The following is a 21,586-nucleotide window of genomic DNA, read 5'->3' on the forward strand; positions in this document are numbered from 1 at the left end:
AATTAATTTCGTGATATATCATAATAACACAAAATTTACAAGTTTTATATATTATTCTTTATAACTCGGAAAAACTTTTAACCGATTTGCATGCAAACAACCGTGGCTCTGATACCAATTGAAGGAAATGTAGATTCATGTACATACTAACATATTCATATATGTCAAAATTAATTTGTCATAAAATTAAATGTGGATTTTATGCATGCAAACAATATAATAAAGGAGAAGAAATCATGTTCTTACATTGTTGTTTTCGGTTTTATGGGCACAAAAGAAATCTCCTTTTCTTTTGTTCTTGAGCTTTCCAAATGGAAGAACAAGGATTCAAGAGTAGAATCCCTACCAAAAGCATATACCCAAGGAATACATCTTAATAAACCAATACTATTTAGATCTAGTAATAATAATGGTTTTACAATAAAATTGATACAAATAAATTGTATTTGGGCTCTTGATTATTTCGGTCAAGAGGGGATGTTTTTGTGAGATTTTATTTCTCTAGAATTATCATAAATTGTAGAGAGTTTTTGGAGGATTTTCTTACACTAGAAAATTTTGATGGGAAGAATGAATTGTTTTTATGAAAAAGAAAAGCTCTTCTCTTTCTTGTGGAGTGGCCGAAATTTTGGCTTGGGTAGGATGCCCAATACCTTTTCATTTTGCTCTTCTCAAAAGCTTAGGTTTTGCATGCCTACTTGTTAGCTTTTATCATTATGTTTATACTTAAACAATTAACACAATTTCCACTAACTCCCTCCATTTATTTCGGTACACTCACATAAAATGGATGAGTCCATTTTATTTGTGATTTTGTCAATATGTCACATGTGACACATTTCATGACATCTTATTTATAAAATGTATTTTTAACCATTAAAAATCAACATATTAATAAAATATGTCACTTATAAAAATTATCATTGTAATTCATAATTACATGTACCAAAAGTGTTTTCAAATTATAAACTACAACATTCTGTATTTATAATAATTAATTCATTCCGTTTCAATTTGTTTCTGCAAACAATAATTTCATCCAAGTAATAAAATAATTCGATTACTTAGACCGTGTCTTATTTAATCATATTTACAATAAGATACGTAAATTATACTCACAAAATCATCCGTCAATTTTAAGCAATTTAATTAACTCGTATCGGTATACGATTAATTAAATAATCAATTAAGAGTATTTCCCTATAGGTATGACCTAAGGGGATCAACTGATCACCACCGTCGCACTACGTAATGTCAAACTCTAGTCACCCAATCATTACCGATATGTGTGGACCAGTTGACTGTAAAATATTACATCCCACATGTATTCTTAGAATGAGATTTAATAATGATATTTAAATCATTTGATCGCACTATTGTTGAGGACACATTTCCCAACATATAAACCCTCGCTGAAAAGACGCTACTCGATCGAGTAACTCACTTACTCGATCGAGTGGCTCCTACTCGATCGAGTACCCAAGCTACTCGATCGAGTAGCCTCTACTCTATTGAGTACCACACACTCCTAAGGTTAAACAAGACACAAGGCACCTCTTGCACGCATTCCTAAAGGTTATCACCGGCCCCAAAGGTCGGTCAAGGTTGGTCAACGAGTCCCTAAAAGGACGGGTATTACAGGGTCTCCCAATGGCGATTGCCGATTAGTACTAATAGGTTTTTATATGTTTTGTTTTCGTTAGTAGTGAAGACCACCCATGAAAACTTCATATTGTGGATTGTTTATTTGTTTTTGATTCCAGCTTTGTCCTGCATAGAAGTTTATATGGAGTACGAATTACTCTCATGTGTGATAAATCAATCAACCATTTAAGTAAAATGAGGAATGCACAAGTATTGGGTGATTTTAGTGTTTTACATGTGAGACTGTCTTATACGAGACTGGCTTATTTTTCCTTAATGTCATATAGCTTGAGCCAATCATACCTATGGTTGAAGTATTTTGGTCTCTACTGAGGGCAGCTATCCCAACAGTTGTGGCGGGCCAAGCTTGGAGGATCAAGAGAAGGCGGGATGAAGAGGACAGAATAAAGAGCGCAAGGGGCCGGAAAAGGAATTCGGATGACATATTTGTTTGTGAAAGAGTTTGCACCTCAAAGCGAATGTTCAAAAAGGTGGGTGCTTTCTCGAAAGACCCAATTCCTGAGACCTGTGTGACTGTCTCTGGAGTTTCACAGCTTGATGCATGCTCTGACGCATGTGCGCGTACTGTCTGTGTTAACCAACATCATGTTCTTAACTGGAATGATGTTTGCCTTCGGAGATGTCAAAGTGAATGTCTTAAGCTCTCTGCTTCTCGTTCTTCCTAGCACATCAGAGTTTCGGTCACCATTATAATAATCAGGTTGATGGTTCGAAAAGAATAGGGCAATAGGCTGGTTTGTTCCTTTTGCAGGATATTTGTTAACATTGTTATTGATGGGGCATATTCTGCACCGTTGACCAGGTCAACATATTAAGCAAGGTCAAAGATATCCACAGCAAGTCAACGACTTAGACAGCCTAGCCGATGCAGCCCATCGGCCTGACAGCTTGGGTCTCGGCATGGCAATCTGCCAGCCGGGGCACATATCCGCGTACTCATATCCAAGACCCCTCGGCCGGCCTGCCATAGGTCCATCGGCCGAGGGTAGATCGGTCTTTCCACCTGCTAGCCACTTGGCCACTTGGCCACTACGTGACAAAAGGTGAAAAGTCTATAAATACTCCTCAACCTTCATTGAGGAAACGATCCAGAACTTGACCTAAGAATCACTATTCATCTGGTATTATCTTCCTTATCTCTCTACAATATACATTGAGTCAAGTAACGACAACTTATCCCTTAAGTTTACTGACTTGAGCGTCGGAGTGAGTTCGCTCGGTCCAAGGCCGAGCCCTCAGTTTGTTCATCCTTTCAGGAGACCGAAAGGAGGATTCAAGCAAAGACATCATTCTACAAGCTACGAGTGGTAACAAGTATCTGCTCTGGAATTACACCCGGAACAATTGGCGCCGTCTGTGGGGAAGATACTAGAAGCTAGTCACATTCATTCCCAAACAAAAAATAAACAAAACAAAAACCCACCCAAAAAGCTAAGAAGATGTCGAAACAACAAGAGGTACTCGTGACCGACGAACCCGCACTCTACCAAGATGATACCTTCAACAATTCTGGAGTCGTGCAGCCCTCCACTGGCGGAGTAATCCAACCGGAATTCGGGATGCCGATAATACATGACACGCCGCTGCCCGCCAACCAGGTCACCATCATGGGACATGTGGTTGACGTAGCAAAACTGAAAATGCTCCTGGACCTAATCGGTAATACGCCTGCTCACACTGTCACGCCGACAAGAGCGGCGGAAACCGTCCAGGAGACCAGGGCCCAAAAGGTGACTCCGAGAAATTTGAACGGAGCACTAGGAGAAGCTGACCCAGTCAAGACGCCGGGGGAGCCCAAAGTGGGCGTGGTAGACCTAAGTCCTTCCCGCACTCATGGGAGGATAGCGTCCCCGCTGCATGAACGAGGCTTACCCCAAAGGAGCCAGAGGAGTCCGACTCAGCAGAGTCGGAGAAGAAGTCCGAGTCGAAGAAGGAGTCCTTCCCGCTACGAGGGGAGGAGCCGGACTAGGAATGCGAGAAGCCGGTCGCCGCGTGTCGTTCGACACGTGGTCAAACAGCCCCTCAGCGCCTACGTCCTAGAAATCCAGGTGCCAACTAAGCTCAAGTTGCCACCCATATCATACAAAGGAGATAGTGATCCAGCCGACCACGCCGAGGCTTTCGAGTCTTACATGTCGGTATGGGAGCAGCCCGATGAGGTCTGGTGCCGAGTTTTCCCAACAACTTTGCATGGAATGGCTCAAAATTGGTACAAGGAGCTTCCCGACGGCTCGGTATACTATTACGCCGACCTAAGGGACGCCTTTCTAGCCCAGTACTCTTGCAATAAGAGGAGGGCCGTGGAGACGTCGGACCTCCTAACTATCAAACAGGAGGGGGGCGAGTCTCTACGAAGCTATGTGAAGAGATTCGACGGAAAGGTCCAGCAGATTCGGGAAATTAATCCCGAACTGGCGGCCTTCGCACTGATGAAAGGCCTCCCAAGGGGAGACTTAAAAAATGAGCTCATCAAGTGCGGAGGCCTGGGCTTCGATGCCGCCAGGAAGATGGCCGACCAGGCCATCAAGGTAGAAGACTATCACAAGACCTGGGTAGACCACAGCGAGGCTGGGCACTCAGAGAAGAAGAGCCACCAGGAGGACAACTAGGATGAAAGACGCCGTGACAATAATTGGTCACGGTCTGACAAGTCTGCCAGAAAGCAGAACAAGGCGGATGCCGGGGGGAGCTCGGGACCGTACTACCGAAAACGGTACGATGACCACACCCCCCTAGTCGTATCGGCCGCCGAGGTCTTCGCTCTGAGCAAGAACGAGGGTCAGAAGTGGGAAAGGCCCCCTAGGCCGAGGAGTGACGGTGACACGAGCCAGTACTGTGAGTACTACGGCCACACCGGCCACTTAACCAACGACTGCCGACATCTGAAGAATGCCATTGAAGAACTGATCCGGAAGGGGGGCCTCGGCAAATATGTTGCCGGAGGCCAAAAATCAGATGCCGGCGGGTCGAATAGCAAATCCGTCTTTGAACGGATAGGAGTAATCCATGTTGTCATCAGGGGCAACGAGAACGGTGGGTCCGCTCATGGGCACAAACGGCACCTGAATGAACAATATCAGGCCATCAACTTTGTGCCCAACACAGCCACCCCCACTTCCAACATCCCCGACATGACCATTGGGAAGAAGGACTACGAGGGAGTCATCGCTCTGCGCAGCGACCCACTTACAGTCCACCTAGACATAGCCAACCACTTGGTGAAGAGGTGCCTGATTGACACAGGCGCCTACACGAACATTATGTACAGAGAATGCTTTTCGGCCTCGGCCCGAGGGTTGAAGACTTGAACCCCTCCACCAACCCATTGTCTGACTTTTCTCGGGGGCCGGCCTGGTACCCCGGGGTCGATCGGGATCGCGGTGAGGTTCGGCGAGGGAAGTGCAGCCAAGAATGTTATGTCTGAATTCGTGGTCATCGACGGCACGTCTGCCCACAACGTTCTCATAGGCCGGGTCACTTTGAGTGAAACCGACGCTGTAATATCCATCCGGGCCCTGACATTGATATACGTCTCGGACCGGGGAGAAGCACATAAGCTCGTCTCGAAGAACGAGAAGGATCCCGGCGTGTGGGAGGTACACACTAACGACCCTTCCACGGCGGATCGCTCGAAAGCCAGCATCGTTATTATTGGCCCGAACGGAGACGTGTTTGAGCACGCCTTGAAACTTACCTCCTTGGCCTCAAACAACGAATCCAGGTACGAGGCAGTGATAACCGGAGTCGAGCTAGCTAAAGCCGCCGGGGCGGAGCATGTCGTGGTAAAGACAGATTCGCTCTTAGTGACCAACCAGATCAAAGGAGAGTACGCGGCCCGGGACTATAGGACGATAAGGTATCTAGAGAGGGTGAAAGCCGGCGCTTCAAAATTAAAATCCTTCCAGATACAGCACACTCCCAGGTCCGAGGACGACCGAACCATCAGTATGGTTGAAGGAGCAGAGACCGAGGAGGTGGAGATTGATCCAGGCCGCACCGTAACCGTCGGTGTCAACCTGGAACCAAAATTCAGGGCCGAACTCCTGGACTTGCTGAGGAAAAATAAAGACGTCTTCGCCTACTCAGCGGCCGAGATGCCAGGTGTGAGCCGGGAGGTAATTATTCACAAGCTAAACGTACTCCCCACCGCACGCCCTGTCAAGCAAAGAATGAGGAACTCCTCAGCCGAGAAAGATGAGGCCATCAAAGCCGAGGTAGATAAACTACTTACGGCGGGCTTTATTATGCCTTGCACTTATCCTGAGTGGTTAGCTAATGTTGTGATGGTGAGGAAATCATCGGGGGCATGGAGAATGTGCGTAGACTTTACCAATCTTAATAAAGCATGCCCCAAAGATTGTTACCCTTTGCCTCGGATAGATAGCTTAATCGACGCCACGGCGGGCTACACCATGCTGAGCCTGCTAGACGCCTTCTCGGGGTATCACCAGGTATTCATGGCTGAAGAGGACATGCCTAAATGCGCATTCATCACCGCTAATGGCACATACATGTACAAAATGATGCCGTTTGGTTTGAAAAACGCCGGCGCAACGTACACAAGACTGGTGGACAAAGTGTTCCAAAATCAAAAAGGCCGAAACATTGAGGCTTACGTCGACGATGCTATTGTGAAAAATAAGTCTGACAGCGAGCACCTGGCCGATTTACACGAGACATTTTGTTCACTAAGGAAATACAAGATGAAGCTCAACCCAATGAAATGCAACTTCGGTGTCCGGGCAGGTAAATTCCTCGGTTTACTTGTCAGTGCCAGAGGCATCGATGCAAATCCAGACAAAGTCCAAGCAATCCTAGACCTGCCGGAACCAAGGAATCGAAAAGAGGTTATGATGTCGACAAGGGAGAATGGCGGCTCTCGCCCGTTTCATCTCTCGGTCAGCCGACAAGAGCACCCCATTCTTCAAAGTGTTGAAGGGGAATAAAGACTTCAGCTGGGGGGAGGAACAGAGCACGGCTTTCAAGCAACTGAAAGCTCATCTTCAGACTCTCCCAACTCGTCTGTGCCGATCTCTGGGGAGACGCTATATCTATACATAGCGATTACCTCGGCCCACGGTCGGTGCCGTGATCATCGGGAAGAAGACAAACAAAGAACACCCAATCTACTTTGTCATCCATACGTTGTTGCCCGCCGAGAGAAATTACCCACTAATTGAAAAAGCAGCTTTCGCCGTCGTCGTTGCCACGAGGAAGTTAAAACCCTACTTCGACGCACACCCCGTGACGGTCCTAACCGATCAGCCATTGGAGAAAGCTTTGGAAAAGTTCGAACAATCCGGTAGGCTCATAAAATGGGCAGTGGAACTCTCTGGCTTCGGCATTCAGTACAAACCAAGGCCTTCGATAAAGGGGCAAGCACTTGCAGATTTCCTGGCCGAATGCACATATCAAGAAGAGCCAAACCCAGGTGTATGGGAGGTTTACACCGACGGCTCCTCCACGACGAACAGCTCAGGAGCCGGCATCCTTATCATCAGCCCAAACGGGGACGAGTTTGAGTATGCCTTGAAATTCACCTTCTCGGCCTCGAACAACGAATCCGAATACGAGGCGGTGATAACCGGAGTCGAGCTAGCTAGGGTCGGAGCGCGAGAACACATTGTGTTGAAGACAGACTCACCGTTGGTTACTAACCAAATCGGAGGGAGTTTGAGGCTCGGGACGACGGAATGGTAAGGTACCTAGAAAGGGTAAAAGCCGACATAGCGAAATTGAAATCTTTCCAAATCCAATGCGTTCCCAGATCTGAGAACAACCGGGCCGACGCTCTCTCAAAACTTGCCAGCTCAACCATCAAGAATGTCACCGAACCGTTTGGTAGATATCGGGAATGCAAAGAGCATCACTGAGACCGTCGGCATGGTGGGCAACATAGAGACCGAGACAACGTGGATGACTCCGATAATAAAATACAAACTTACAAGTGAGTTGCCGGAGGACCGCAATCCCTCGGCCAAGATAAGAAGGATTGCCGCGGTGTACTTGGTGTTCGAAGGGGAACCGTACAGAGGTCCGTAATAAGACCACTCTTGAAGTGTGTCGGTCCACCGACGCAGAGCCGAGCATCGACAGAGATTCACGAAGGCATCTGTGGACACCACATGGGGGCAAGAACGCTAGCCCACAAAGCTCTCCGAGCTGGCTACTTCTGGCCCACCATGCTTCAAGATTCCAGAACAAAGACCAAGAAGTGCACGAATCGTCGATGCATGCCCCGTAATACACGCTCCCTCCCGGACCTACAACCGTGCTTAGTCCCCTTCCTTTCGCACAGTGGGGGATGGACATGCTAGGGCCGTTCCCAACGGCCTCCGGAGGAAGGAAGTTCTTGATCGTTGCCGTTGATTACTTCACCAAATGGGTTGAAGCGGTAGCAGTACCGGCGAAGACCACAGCGGCCGTCAGAAAGGTAATCTGGGAAAATGTTATAACTCGTTTCGGATTACCCCAAGTTATGGTATTTGACCACGGCCGAGAGTTTTGGAGTGACCTGATAATGAACTGGTTAGAAGAGCTTGGCATCAAGTTTGCATACTCCTCCGTCTGCCACCCACAGAGCAACGGGCAGGCGGAGGCAGCCAACAAAACAATTCTCAACGGTTTGAAGAAGACAGTTGAGGACCTTAAGGGAAGGTGGGCCGATGAACTACCCGGTGTCCTGTGGTCCCTTCGGACCACGGAGAAAGAAGCAACGGGGTACACCCCCTTCCACTTAGTCTACGGTTCCGAAGCAGTCCTACCAATTGAAGCAACGGTGCCAACATTCAGAACGGCTACCTTTAACCCAGTTGAAAACGAGGAAGGCCTGAAAGCCTCCCTAGACCTGGTTGAAGAAAGCCGAGATACAACACGCCTCAACTTGGCAGTATATCAAAACCGGATGAAAAGAGCCTACAACCGAAGAGTCCACAAAAGGGACTTAAAAGTAGGAGACCTAGTCCTAAGGAAGTCGGCTGCCACCAACAAAGGAAATATCCATGGTAAACTGACGGCCAACTGGGAGGGTCCCTACAAAGTGGTTGAAGAGATGAGGCCGGGCACATACCGGCTGACAGACATGGGGGGTGTGCCTTTGATGAGCCATTGGAACACCGACAACTTAAGGAAGTACTTTGTATAGCGGCGGAGGTGTCCAAACCCATTGTGGACACCCCAACGCACGATCATAACAAACAAATGAATCACCCAAGTTTTCCATCAAAGTGCTTGTCCCCTACACAATTGCCACCAGGCAGTCACCCAAAGAGAAGAAACGCTATCGAGCCATAACCCCGATTACCTCGGCTTTAGCCGAGAGCGATGGGGACACAATGACCGATACGCTAGAAGAAATGCTATCGAGCCATAACCCCGATTACCTCGGCTTTAGCCGAGAGCGACGGGGACACAATGACCGATACGCTAGAAGAAATGCTATCGAGCCATAACCCCGATTACCTCGGCTTTAGCCGAGAGCGATGGGGACACAATGACCGATACGCTAGAAGAAACGCTATCGAGCCATAACCCCGATTACCTCGGCTTTAGCCGAGAGCGACGGGGACACAATGACCGATACGCTAGAAGAAATGCTATCGAGCCATAACCCCGATTACCTCGGCTTTAGCCGAGAGCGATGGGGACACAATGACCGATACGCTAGAAGAAACGCTATCGAGCCATAACCCCGATTACCTCGGCTTTAGCCGAGAGCGACGGGGACACAATGACCGATACGCTAGAAGAAATGCTATCGAGCCATAACCCCGATTACCTCGGCTTTAGCCGAGAGCGACGGGGACACAATGACCGATACGCTAACGTGTCCACAACGGCGGTTGGGAAGCGCAAATCGGACGCCTCGGCCAAGACCGAGAGTGAAAGAGGAGGCAACCAATATGCCGACATGTTTAAAAAGACGTTAAACACAGTTGAGATATGCATTCTAACTGCCTCGGCCATGCCGACGGAAAAAACGAAGGCACTCAATTAATAACGCAAGAAGAAAAGTGAAGAATCGTGATCATAGCCCCGGCCAAGCCGAGGACCAAAAAGACAAACTTTATTAAAGATGATTACAAAAAGAATACAGACGACGGCCGCCCCCATAGGGATAAGCCTAAACACAACCTACCAAAGAGTTTTACAACAAAACAAGGGAAAGAAAAGCAAAAGATTACAAACATATCATTTAAAGCGCCAAAAATGGCAGGGAGGAAAGGCTCAATAGTTGGCCCCCGAACAGCTAAAGCTATCCGAGATGCCGGGTGAGTCTGGTGACGACCGCCCGTCTCCCTATGCCTGTTCGCCCTCCATCGCAGTGCAGAAAAGCATCTTCGGTGGCCGGCTCGGAAGAGGGCTCGACGTTTTCAAGTGCCTTTAGCCTCTCGCCTTCCTTCACCTTTGCATCATAGGTCGCCTTGGCCTCGCCCTATCCGAGCCGCCTTCGCCGCTCTCTGCCTTCTCTCCGCAGCCGCCGCCTCCGCAAAGATCGCCATCTCGTCCGTAAGTGGTCAAATTTATCCCACGGGAAGGAGCCGTCGGGGATGAGCTTTTGATTGCCTCCCGGTCGCCTCCTCGGCCCGGTCCCGAATTGGGCGCACATTTTAGGGAGGAGATCATCTTGAAGCATTTCAATATCCTTCTCCTTTTGAGCAAGGGTAGCCTGCGTGTCCCTGAGCGCCTCCGCCTGGTTATGGAACAGAACTTTCCACTCTTCCCTCTTGGCAACCACGGCGTCATAAGCGCCCTTATACCTGTCCCGCTCCTCCATCATCTTGGCAGTGGCGGCATCAGCATCCTCAACTTTGGCCCTCTCGGCCGCTAGTAGCTTCTCAGCTTCCTCCACACGCTTCTTGGCAGCAAGGAGATCCAGCTTAGCCTTCCCGGCTTCCCCCTTTGCAGCAGAGAGATCGAGCTTAAGCTTTGCGATCAGTGGCCCAAATTGGGCCATGGCCTTCTCCTGCTCCATGATGTGGGAGCCGGCTAGTTGGGTCTACTTCGCCAGCCTCTTATATATCTTCACACCCTCTGCCACAAGCTCGGTGGGAGGAATCTTTTGAGCTGAGGAGTCAACGGTGACATTCCTGTCATCCGCCTTCTCAATAGCCTTCTCAGGCTGCTTCCCTAATTGTCGTTCAGTGAGAACGGCGACTGCCGAAGGTGGATCTACAAAAAATTTACACAGAGCATCCATGTCACCATGCATTGACACATCGTAAAGCTGTCATCGGGATGTCCAACGAACCGGCCTAAATCCGAACCACAAGTTAGATCCGTACCAGTCTGGACCCTCTTAGTTGGAGGGCCGGCTGAGTCAGTCTTCTCCCCGGCAACGATGGAAGCAGACGGTGGCTCTTTTCTCTTCTTCAGAGGAGAAGGGCCCTTAGCAACGGTCACCACCCCCTCAGTGATATCGATGACCTCCACATGCTCCTTCTGAACAACTGGGGTCAAAGAGGGAGTTGACCCAGGCGCCGTCGCCAACCTGGACGCTGCCTTCTTTGATCTCTTCGGCACGCCTCCGAGAACCCTTGCTTGGGCCGCCGCCGGATCCAGTGACTTCCGCTGCTTATCCATGAGTTTGTTGGGAGCCGGTCTACGATCACGCGGGTCAGCCGTAGGATGCCGTTGAACGACCTTCCTGTCCTTATCGAGCCCTAACCTCTCCAAGGTCCTCTCAGACAGATCCCGGCCAAACCGGTCTGCAAAAATCAAACAAAGGTTACATAAAAGGAGTAAAACAAAGCTCTGAAACAAGAGCATAACAGGCAAAAATGGGCCTCACACCGACCCCACTCACCCTGGCTGAGGGCCGGTATGAGGCCGACGCGGCATAGCAAACGACTCATCCGAAGAATAATCCGAGTCGGGGGCAGCCACCCCTTCTCAAAGATCAAACAGACTTCATCGCCCGCTTCTCATCCGCAGCAGAAGAGGGACCATCGAAGCGTCCATCTTAACTTTACCCCGGAAATACATTCCTCATACTCTTCCGGTTCTCACACCGCAAGTAAACAGGGCTCGGAAAGACCGAGGCAATGGGTAGTCCTCCGCACTTGAACATACACCCATCGCCGTTGCCGGTCCTTGCAAGAAGTAAGTTTGGACACGGAGACGAAGCCTCCCCGGCTCCGTCCGCACGCTCGTACCACCCCACTTTACCGGCGATTGACGGCCGTAGATGATGAAGGCGGCAGAATAAGTTAACTGTTGGGATCTCCCCCCTAAAGAGACAGAGCCACACAAAGCCGACTATCGTCCTCATGGCCAACGGATGCGGTTGGGCCACAGCGACGTTCATAGCTTTGATGATAGCCATGACGTATTCATTCAAAGGAAACCGGAGCCCATACTCCAGGTGCCTGATATACACGCCGATGTGACCAGGGGGAGGGCAACAGACCGCCTGACCCTCCTCAGGGATAACGATCTTGTACCCCTCACCGAAGGAGAAATGGCCTCCGAAAAGAGTCCCACCGGAGCAGCTGGCGAATTTATTAGTCCGACACGGTCAAGACCATCGTGCAGCCTCGCCATGATCCGGGATAGACGGCCTCTCACCATCAGAAGGAGTCCTCTCATCATCATCAGCATCATCATCCTCATCCTCCCATTCCTCCAAAATTGGTGGATCAACTACGGGAGAAGGAGACCTAGGGCCCCCAAACCTTATCGGGATGGCATCTAGTATCCCCTCCCCATCAAGACGCGGCGGGGAACCCCCCGGCGCAGAAGTGCTAGTCCCGGCGTCAGCAGAAGACATGATAGCAATGATTACTTAACAAAATAAGAAGTGAAGAAATTTGTTTGTTTACCTTGAAGAAAAACACTCGCCGGAGTAACAACTCTGAAAATTAGAAGACAAAGAAGCCCCTGAAAGTTTAGAGAGAAGAAAATTTTGGAGAGAATGAAATTGGTGACCAATTTCACGGAATAATCGCCCTATTTATAGGAAAAGCCCATGAAGAAGGACCAATCGAGAATGCCCATGAAGCGTCACCAATCGGCGTGCGGACACGTGTTCGGACATGCAACCACGGAACGTCAATCGTTGCAACAGGTTGAACGTCAATCAATGCAACAGTGACCAAGCGTCTTAAACACGCCCATTCACATCCCTCCGCCTATTCACCTTCCTCAACAAATTCCCAAGCATCCATTCTCTCCGGCCACTTGATCAACTAAGCTAGGTAGCGCCGGGGGCAATCAAAAACAACAAGCACTCTCAACCCGGGGTCTCGGCCAACGTCACTTTCTTTTCCACATCGGATGCCCTTTACACATCCATGTGGAGGGGAGATATGGTACGGCCTAAGAAAACCAGGCCGAGGATGAAGAAGCCGATGCAAAGAGAAGAAGCCGATGCGTAAAGGTTTTACAAATTACTTGCGCAGAATATACGCTCAAACATACATCGGAGCCCATACCACGGCATGATAGACTACGCTCGGGGGCAAATTGATGGGCGTATTTCGCACCGTTGACCAGGTCAACATATTAAGCAAGGTCAAAGATATCCACAAAGAAGTCAACGACTTAGACATGCCTTAGCCGATGCAGCCCATCTACCGACAGCTGGTCTCGGATGGCAATCACAAATGGGGCACATATCCGCGTACTCATATCCAAGACCCCTACGCCCCCGCCATAGGTCCATCGGCCGAGGGTAGATCGGTCTTTCCACCTGCTAGCCACTTGGCCACTTGGCCACTACGTGACAAAAGGTGAAAAGTCTATAAATACTCCTCAACCTTCATTGAGGAAACGATCCAGAACTTGACCTAAGAATCACTATTCATCTGGTATTATCTTCCTTATCTCTCTACAATATACATTGAGTCAAGTAACGACAACTTATCCCTTAAGTTTACTGACTTGAGCGTCGGAGTGAGTTCGCTCGGTCCAAGGTCGAGCCCTCAGTTTGTTCATCCTTTCAGGAGACCGAAAGGAGGATTCAAGCAAAGACATCATTCTACAAGCTACGAGTGGTAACAAGTATCTGCTCTGGAATTACACCCGGAACAGTTATATATATATATATATATCTATCAGTTGATGTCTGAACTTCCATTGTCTCATCACTCTGATTATCTTCTGGGTTTGCTTCTTGTAATTTGATGGTGCAGTAACCAAGATTACAATCGATTTCAGAATCAATGCTAGAAATTGATATATGATATCATATTCATGGGTCATTGGTTGGTTCTCAATTGCCAGAATATTATTTCAGTGGGTCGATGTAAATACATTATAATTGAGCTTCGAGCCTTAGACCACCCCCAAGCAAAGGTCACCTTAACTAGGTCACTACCCCATTTTATTCTTAATCTCACCATATTTATCTTGACCCACTTTTACACTCTCAAGCAGAAAGTCGCGACCTAGATCACCAATCCAATCATTTCTTACTTTCCAACATTTCCAATCATTTCCCACATTCTCTACCCACCAAAACATCTCTTAATATTTGTGTTGCATGTTGCATTTATGCGTGAAGTGAAGACAAACATTCATTTCATTTTTTTCCTCTTTATTTGTGTTTTCAATATTTGTGCCCAACAAATACCTCATTGACATGTGGAAGGTCACAAGGCAACCCACCCAAGTCATGGAGTGACCTTTTTACATAGAAGGTCTTCTTAATTTTTTTATTAATTCATGATTAAGGAGACCCACCCCCCAAGTGACTTAGTTAGTGACCTTGCTTGAGAGTGGTCTTAGGAGAGAAGAGTCAGACTGCGGGTTGTCACCAAGTAATCAACAATTTAGGTCTGACTCATGACTGACTTGACCGAATTGCTAAGAATGGCTATTAAAAGGTATTTCTGAAACGGACGGAGCAATTGAGTGGATACTTGATACTCGAAAGAGTCATGTTACTCTTGGGTCGAGAGCCTAAATTGTTGAAATAAAAGCCCAACCTAACGTACCTGAAAAACTGAAATAGATGACGTGTCAAGTTTTAAACAAGGAAAATCAAACGGCGCAAAACACCGTAGGGTCCACCAACGATGTGGTTCATCCATATTCCATACCTCCCTCATCTCTATTCTCTCTTCTTTACACTTCTCTACTCTGCAAATTGCTCTACCATTTTTTTTCCATTTAAAAATAAAATAAAAAATGGCAAGCCCTCTAAAGTGGGCCCACCTACCAGCTTCCACCATTAGATCTTTCCCTCTTAATTCCGTTATAAATTCCAATTTTAAATTTACAAATAGTAATGCACCTTCCTTTTTGGCGCGCAATTCCAACGGTATTCCCTCTTCCATTTCAGGTTGGTTGGTTTGCTTTCAGTTATTCTAATGTAAGGCCTCTTTATACCAACATAATATCATCATTACCCATTAATGTTAAAAGTTAGTTATTGAATTTGTATTTCTGTATATGGGTTTAGATAATTGGATACATGATTCAGTAAGCTTAGCACTATTGCCTATTGGCATTTATTAATTGGCTGTGTACACCTAACCCCGCTTTCCCCGGAATTTGCGGGAGCCATTGAGGCAATGAGGTAATGTTGTTGTTGTAGTGAAAGTAGTTGACACACGATGCAGGCAAATCAGAAGCAGATGTGATAGTGATTGGGAGTGGCATTGGAGGACTTTGTTGTGCCGGACTTCTTGCTAGATATGAGCAAGATGTTCTTGTGTTGGAGAGCCATGACCAACCTGGTGGTGCTGCTCATTCTTTCGACATCAAAGGCTACAAATTTGATTCTGGACCTTCTCTATTTTCCGGATTTCAATCAAGAGGTCCCCAAGCTAATCCACTTGCCCAGGCAATTCCCTTGTAAATCATACTTGTCATTTGAGAAATGGTTGTGCAAGCACTAATTTGGAAACGACAACTCGAATTCTTATCTGCTTTTCTATATCTTCGCTCAACAATACTTCATATATATTTTCTTCTTTCAGGTGTTGGATGCCCTTGGTGAAACCATTCCTTGCGCTAAGTATGATTCATGGATGGTTTACATACCCGAGGGGGAATTCTTGTCTCAAATTGGACCCACGGGATTCTTAAAGGTGATTCCAAATTTTATATCTGTTTTATTCATGTTCCAAATATTCATTCACTGAGAATAGAACCTATGTTCGAAGACTCAATATTTGGACATGTCCGATAGTCAATACTCCAATCCTCGTAATTTTATTCGAGGACTTACCTGTTAAGATTGAAGAGTATATAACACATTATGCCCAAACACAACTCCTTTACCCACGCTTTCATGCCAGTTTACGTATATTTGTCATGTTATACGATTTGTTAAATGTAAACTGCTAATTACCAAATAGCATTTACCGTATAAGAGAAATGCTAGCTTTTCAAGAAATTCAGCAATTTCATCAGAAGATCAGTTTCCTTTACTTCTCCTACAAATATTTTGAAACTAAAACTTTACCCTCCCAAGATGAGGAATGAGCTTGATAAAGAGGTAGAATCGAGAAAGGTAGGACAGACTGGCTAGTAAATGAGTGCAAAAGTAGGTAAAACATTCATTTGAAATAGCAGAAGATATATACGGGGTGTTGTGTGACGAACAGGTGATTATCATTTGTTACATAAGTAGGCAATCATTTTTTAGGATCTCAAGATAAAAAAAAAAAAAAAAAAAAAAAAAAAAAAAAAAAAAATGTCTTTCTTCATTGTAGCCTTTTAGGCCAAGTACTGTTCCGCGCTTATCATTTACAATGTTTGCCTAAAGTAATTGCAAGAATTCACTCTTTTGGTGACTCACTGTATGTTATCCCTTATCAGGACCTTGAAAAGTATGCAGGTCCTGAGGCTGTTCAAGAGTGGAGAAAACTTTTGGTGAGTTTTGCTGTCTCCACTTCTTATGTGCGGTTTTCATTATCGAGGGACGGATCAGGATTTGAAGGGACTTTTGTTAGTGTCCTCGACTGTGTTAATAGTTCTGCTATGAGTTTTTTGTTTAGGGGTTTTACAATACCATGCTGTCAAATCACGTTTTTTTTATCCAAGTACGTCTATGCAAGGAACTTTGTAGTAACTAATCCTAGATCGGCGTTAAGACCGCTACCCGACTCAAGCACCGCATCCCCAAGGCACTAACATCCTCAGAAGCTCCCATGGAAGAAGTTATGGTGAAGGGAAGGGAAAAAAGCGGCATCTACGTCTGAAGGAAAGAGGCGAAAATGATTTGCGATTTATCAAAACACGATTATAAACCCTCGCTGAAAAGACGCTACTCGATCGAGTAGCCCACTTACTCGATCGAGTGGCTCCTACTCGATCGAGTACCCAAGCTACTCGATCGAGTAGCCTCTACTCAAGATATCTTGGTTTTTGTTTTATTTTGTAGCTCAACATTTGGTAATTTTCTATAGCGCCACTTATATTACGAACTTACACTGCTATAATTGCAGGATGCCATACTACCCTTGTCTGCAGCAGCTATGGCTCTTCCTCCCTTATCTATAAGAGGAGATTTGGGTGTTATTTCAACTGCTGCAACTAGGTATGCACCCTCATTATTGAAATCTTTCGCCCAGATGGGCCCACAAGGAGCTTTGGGTGCTACGAAGCTTCTCAGACCTTTTTCTGAGATACTTGATTCTCTGGAACTCAAAGACCCTTTTGTTCGGAACTGGGTGGATCTTCTCGCCTTTCTTCTAGCCGGTGTCAAATCTAATGGTATACTATCAGCAGAGATGGTAACTATTATCTGATAAGTTCCCCATATTTTCCCATGACATTATCATTTCTTGTCCTAAATTTTGACGGATGCAATTTCAAAACATTTTTCATTATTGACTTATTTATAAACAACCTTTCTGTGTTCACCGAAGGATAAGTTCCGTACATTTGACCCCCTTCACCTCGCCAGTTACAGTAACCCTTGAGACACTAGGTCAATATTGTTTTAGTATCAGTTCTGGCTTAATCTTTCATAATCTTCAAGTACTAAGTGGAAAAAATCCATCAAAATGCAAGATTTAACAAAATCCGTGTTTATGTTTCTACATTGTCACAATTGTGACTTGCATGGTTGCACCTTTTGATTCAAAAGAGATTTTGTCCCAATTTACAGATTTACATGTTTGCTGAGTGGTACAAGCCAGGATGTGTTCTTGAGTATCCTTTACAAGGAAGCGGAGCAGTAGTTGAGGCATTAGTTCGGGGGATTCGGAAGTTTGGGGGAAGGATCTCCCTTCGATCTCACGTTGACAAAGTTGTCGTCGAAAATGGTCGAGCAGTTGGTGTTAGACTGAGAAGTGGTCAAGTAAGTTTAACATACTAGCATGATTGTAAGGCACACACAATGTTATGTATAGAGTAGAAACTGATCTTTTTGACGGTCTACGATAATTCATTATTGTTAGCTGACCCCTAATCGATTTGGGATTGAGACTCTATTGTTGTAGAAACTGATGTTTGTTCAGCTACGCCACAGTTTGTACGAGCGAAGAAGGCAGTTGTGAGTAATGCTTCCATGTGGGACACCTTGAATTTGGTGCCTAATGATGCTTTACCCAAGTCTTTCCAAGAGAGGGTTAAATCAACTCCACAATGTGATTCTTTCATGCATCTTCATCTGGGTTTTGATGCAGAGGTAAGCCATAACCTGGTGTAAATTGGTTAGATTCATTTATCTCCGATCTAATGCTTCCCTACACACCTTGAGGTCCTGCTTAAGCTGTTCAATTAGATTGCTCACTTAGGACTGTGATGAATTTCTTCCTATAAATTTCTACTGCTGAAGATAATTTAGTTGGTTGATGTAGTTTTGGTGCTATTTACTTTATGGTTGATCAGAAATTGCCTCTTTGGGTTTCCAATACATGGGCGAGGCTACATAGCCCAAACTCCTTACTCCATCGTAAATGGGATCGCCATAGAGGCACCATAGTTATGTTACTGATGCATTTCTTTGTAACCTCATCTAAATTCTAAAATCCTCATTTTTCGGTGTAGATGACGTATCAAAGTGTTATATCTATATCTGAATGTTGGGTGTTGGACACAAATGCACGTGCTGATATGGAAAGTCAGAGCAACCTAGATCATTGATTGTCTCATTTATGTGTTAATTTCCAGGGAGTGCGTGAAGACCTTGATATACACCATATAGTTGTAAACGATTGGAAGAGAGGAGTTGATGCAGATCAGAATGTAGTTCTGATATCTATTCCCAGTGCAGTCAGCTCAGAGTTGGCACCCCCGGGTAAACATATATTGCATGCTTATACACCAGGAACCGAACCATTTCAACTGTGGGAAGGGCTTGACCGCAGAAGCGATGAATACAAAAACCTCAAGGCAGAAAGATCTGAGGTATTTCTTTCCCTCCTTCGCCGCTAATTCATTTCTGGTGACCCCAGGGTGGAGTTATTTTTCATTTTGATTAACCTAAGAGTGGAGTTAGTTATAACTTTGACGACCCGGAATTTGAAAATTTGCTCACTGTGATGGACTTAGTGTAAGTTAGTTCATCAATAATAGTAAACTGTTTAGCGTGATGAAGTGCGAAGTATAGTTAACAAAACAGGCCCGAAAAAACAGGTAATGTGGAAAGCAGTAGAACGAGCCGTAGGTCCAGGCTTCAGCAGGGAAAAATGTGAGGTGAAAATGGTAGGTACACCTCTAACCCATCAAAGGTTTCTAAGAAGAAATAGAGGAACATATGGACCTGCCATTGAAGCCGGAAAAGGGACATTTCCGGGACATTCAACTCCAATACCACAATTGTATTGTTGTGGTGATTCTACATTTCCAGGCATTGGAGTTCCTGCTGTTGCTGCCAGTGGTGCCATTGTGGCTAACTCTCTTGTTTCCGTCTCTCAACACTCTCAACTTCTTGACGCGGTAGGTATATAGTATATGAGCTCGACATTGTATCTTATAATTTTATTAACGGCCGTCATATATAATAAGATATTTAAGACCAATATAATTTACACAAGTACTCTGTAAGACGAGCTTACACATGTTGATTATTAAACAAGTTCTTTTTTTTTGGCAACTATTACCTACTACTTTGTAATATGGTTATGTTTGGATCCGTTTTACACTATTCTTAAGTAAAACTGTCTTACACGATACTAACAGTGCATAACTTGTTACTCAAAGCAGCTGGTCCAAATTTGGAAGTTACAATATCATAGGAACGACTGGTTTTGCATCAATATTTATTAATATTTGTGTAAGGCGGTTTTAGACTTGTCCCTCGAGAATCCTATATTATAGACTCGATACTCATATTATACAGATTTCAGTGTGCATTAATATGTTACTGACTTATGAGACAGGTTGATGTCAGGAGAGAGTAGGGAGTGTGAATTTGGAAATCTTGTGATTCCTTGCTGCTAGGATCATATCATCTACAACATGAATCAATTAATGTAGTAACCTGCCAACTACTTTTTAATGTACTTGGTAACTTTGAACGTTACATTTACGTGCACGTTTTGGCTCTATTGTGCAATTAAATTTGACTTGATTCACAACAATCAAATAAAGCAGTTGTACGATTTCAATTAAGACACGCATATCCATATCCATATTGAGATTAAAACTGTTGAAATAGCATTTTGCTTTGGTCATTTCTACCATGCCTAACTTGTTTTAAAATTCAATATAATTATGTCCATCTTAAACGAAAAAAAAAAACATACATTGGATGTACTATTTTAGATTTTTTTTTTTTTTGTTTTTGTTTTTGAGCATATGTGTATTTGTTTTCGAATGTATAATCTACTTACGGATCTTAAACAAGAATTTGAGAAATGTAATTTGAGAATTGTACAACTACTATACATTTATTCGAACTTATGTGTAATTTTTTTTTTTGGTCAATCGAAGCGCGCACTTATGTGTAATTTTTTGTGAGTTTTCTTAAAGTTTAATTTTTTTTATGTTTAAGTGGATGAGTTCAGATACTTTATAATATAACTCAGATTCTTTAAAATAAGACTCGAAAACTTTAGTATAGAGATGAGATTCGACACCATACAATTGGTGGTATATGTAATACTACGGTTTTATGAGTCCATGGGTACTCTATCGAGTAGGCTTTACTCTGTCGAGTAAGGGTATGTTGCGTTTTAAAAATAGTTTTTGACCTGTTGGGTACTCGATCGAGTAACCTTGATACTCGATCGAGTAAGGGGGCACTCGATCGAATACCTCGGCTACTCGATCGAGTAGCCGATTTACGGGGAATGATTTGACGGGTTTTAGTAATAATGCGGGAATGATATATAAGGCTTTCGTCACTTTTTCTCAAAACACTTTTACAATCTAAAAACCTTCAAGAGAAGATTAGAAGTTACGTTGAATCATCCTCGCCGCATTATTAGCAAATCCCGGAGCTAGAAGTGTCGGATCCTGTCGTTCTTTACATCTTTGTGATCCTAGCGTCGAGGGTAAGATCTACGTACTGTTTTTATAGTGTTTCGTTAAAGTTGGTTAAACCCTAATTTTGGGAATTGGGGATTTGTGTTAGTTTTGTGATTGTTAGTAATTATGTGATTATGTGTTAGGAGGAGGATTCGTAGAAGAGGAATTTTGATACTGCTGTTGAGACCGTCTGATTGTGTTGCTGTTCCAGGTAGGGTTTCCCTACTCAGTAGTATTTACATGATGTGTGGTGATTGTGCTGTAGTTAGTGATTGTGGATTGATTTAGACGGTTGTTGATGTTGTAGTGTAATTGTGATTGTTTGTCTCTGGTTCTCGAGATGCGTTCTCGGCTGAGTGGAGTCACTTGCGGGAGTGGCTTCACGCCCTAGTTTCGCCCTCCGTGGAACCCGCCACGGGAGGGGATGTGCACATTAATGGGACAGGGTTATCGCTCGGTATGATGAGCGGGGATTTGGTGGGTACGGCTGCGGTCCCCCATTGGCAGGGCTGGTCCAGTGGACAGTCGGTGACGGAGATTGATTGGAGTGTGT

The 21,586-nt window shown here is 45.2% G+C and overlaps 2 protein-coding genes across 2 annotated transcripts; both read left to right on the forward strand.

Moving 5' to 3' along the window:
* The first annotated feature begins 1,936 nt into the window (after positions 1–1,936).
* Positions 1,937–2,330, forward strand: LOC141621392 (uncharacterized protein At5g64816-like). Its single transcript, XM_074437934.1, has one exon. The coding sequence runs from the start codon at positions 1,950–1,952 to the stop codon at positions 2,328–2,330; it is 381 nt and encodes a 126-aa protein (XP_074294035.1). The 5' UTR covers positions 1,937–1,949.
* A 12,387-nt stretch (positions 2,331–14,717) lies between these two features.
* Positions 14,718–19,657, forward strand: LOC141623304 (prolycopene isomerase, chloroplastic). Its single transcript, XM_074439397.1, has 9 exons — positions 14,718–14,947; positions 15,228–15,451; positions 15,588–15,698; positions 16,432–16,485; positions 17,061–17,348; positions 17,726–17,917; positions 18,089–18,247; positions 18,733–18,969; positions 19,198–19,657. Exons 1-9 carry the CDS (start codon positions 14,794–14,796, stop codon positions 19,510–19,512), a joined length of 1,734 nt encoding a protein of 577 aa, XP_074295498.1. The 5' UTR covers positions 14,718–14,793; the 3' UTR covers positions 19,513–19,657.
* Positions 19,658–21,586: the final 1,929 nt, after the last annotated feature.

This window comes from Silene latifolia, chromosome X (genome assembly GCF_048544455.1).
Source record: "Silene latifolia isolate original U9 population chromosome X, ASM4854445v1, whole genome shotgun sequence".
Lineage (NCBI taxonomy): Eukaryota > Viridiplantae > Streptophyta > Magnoliopsida > Caryophyllales > Caryophyllaceae > Silene > Silene latifolia.

Bases quoted from the DNA above. Each gene is read 5' to 3' on its own strand.
- LOC141621392 (XM_074437934.1), top strand. From the start codon at position 1,950: ATGGTTGAAGTATTTTGGTCTCTACTGAGGGCAGCTATCCCAACAGTT.
- LOC141623304 (XM_074439397.1), top strand. From the start codon at position 14,794: ATGGCAAGCCCTCTAAAGTGGGCCCACCTACCAGCTTCCACCATTAGA. The intron at 16,486-17,060 runs GTGAGTTTTGCT...CTATAATTGCAG, and splicing joins AAGAGTGGAGAAAACTTTTG to GATGCCATACTACCCTTGTC. The intron at 18,248-18,732 runs GTAAGCCATAAC...GTTAATTTCCAG, and splicing joins ATCTGGGTTTTGATGCAGAG to GGAGTGCGTGAAGACCTTGA.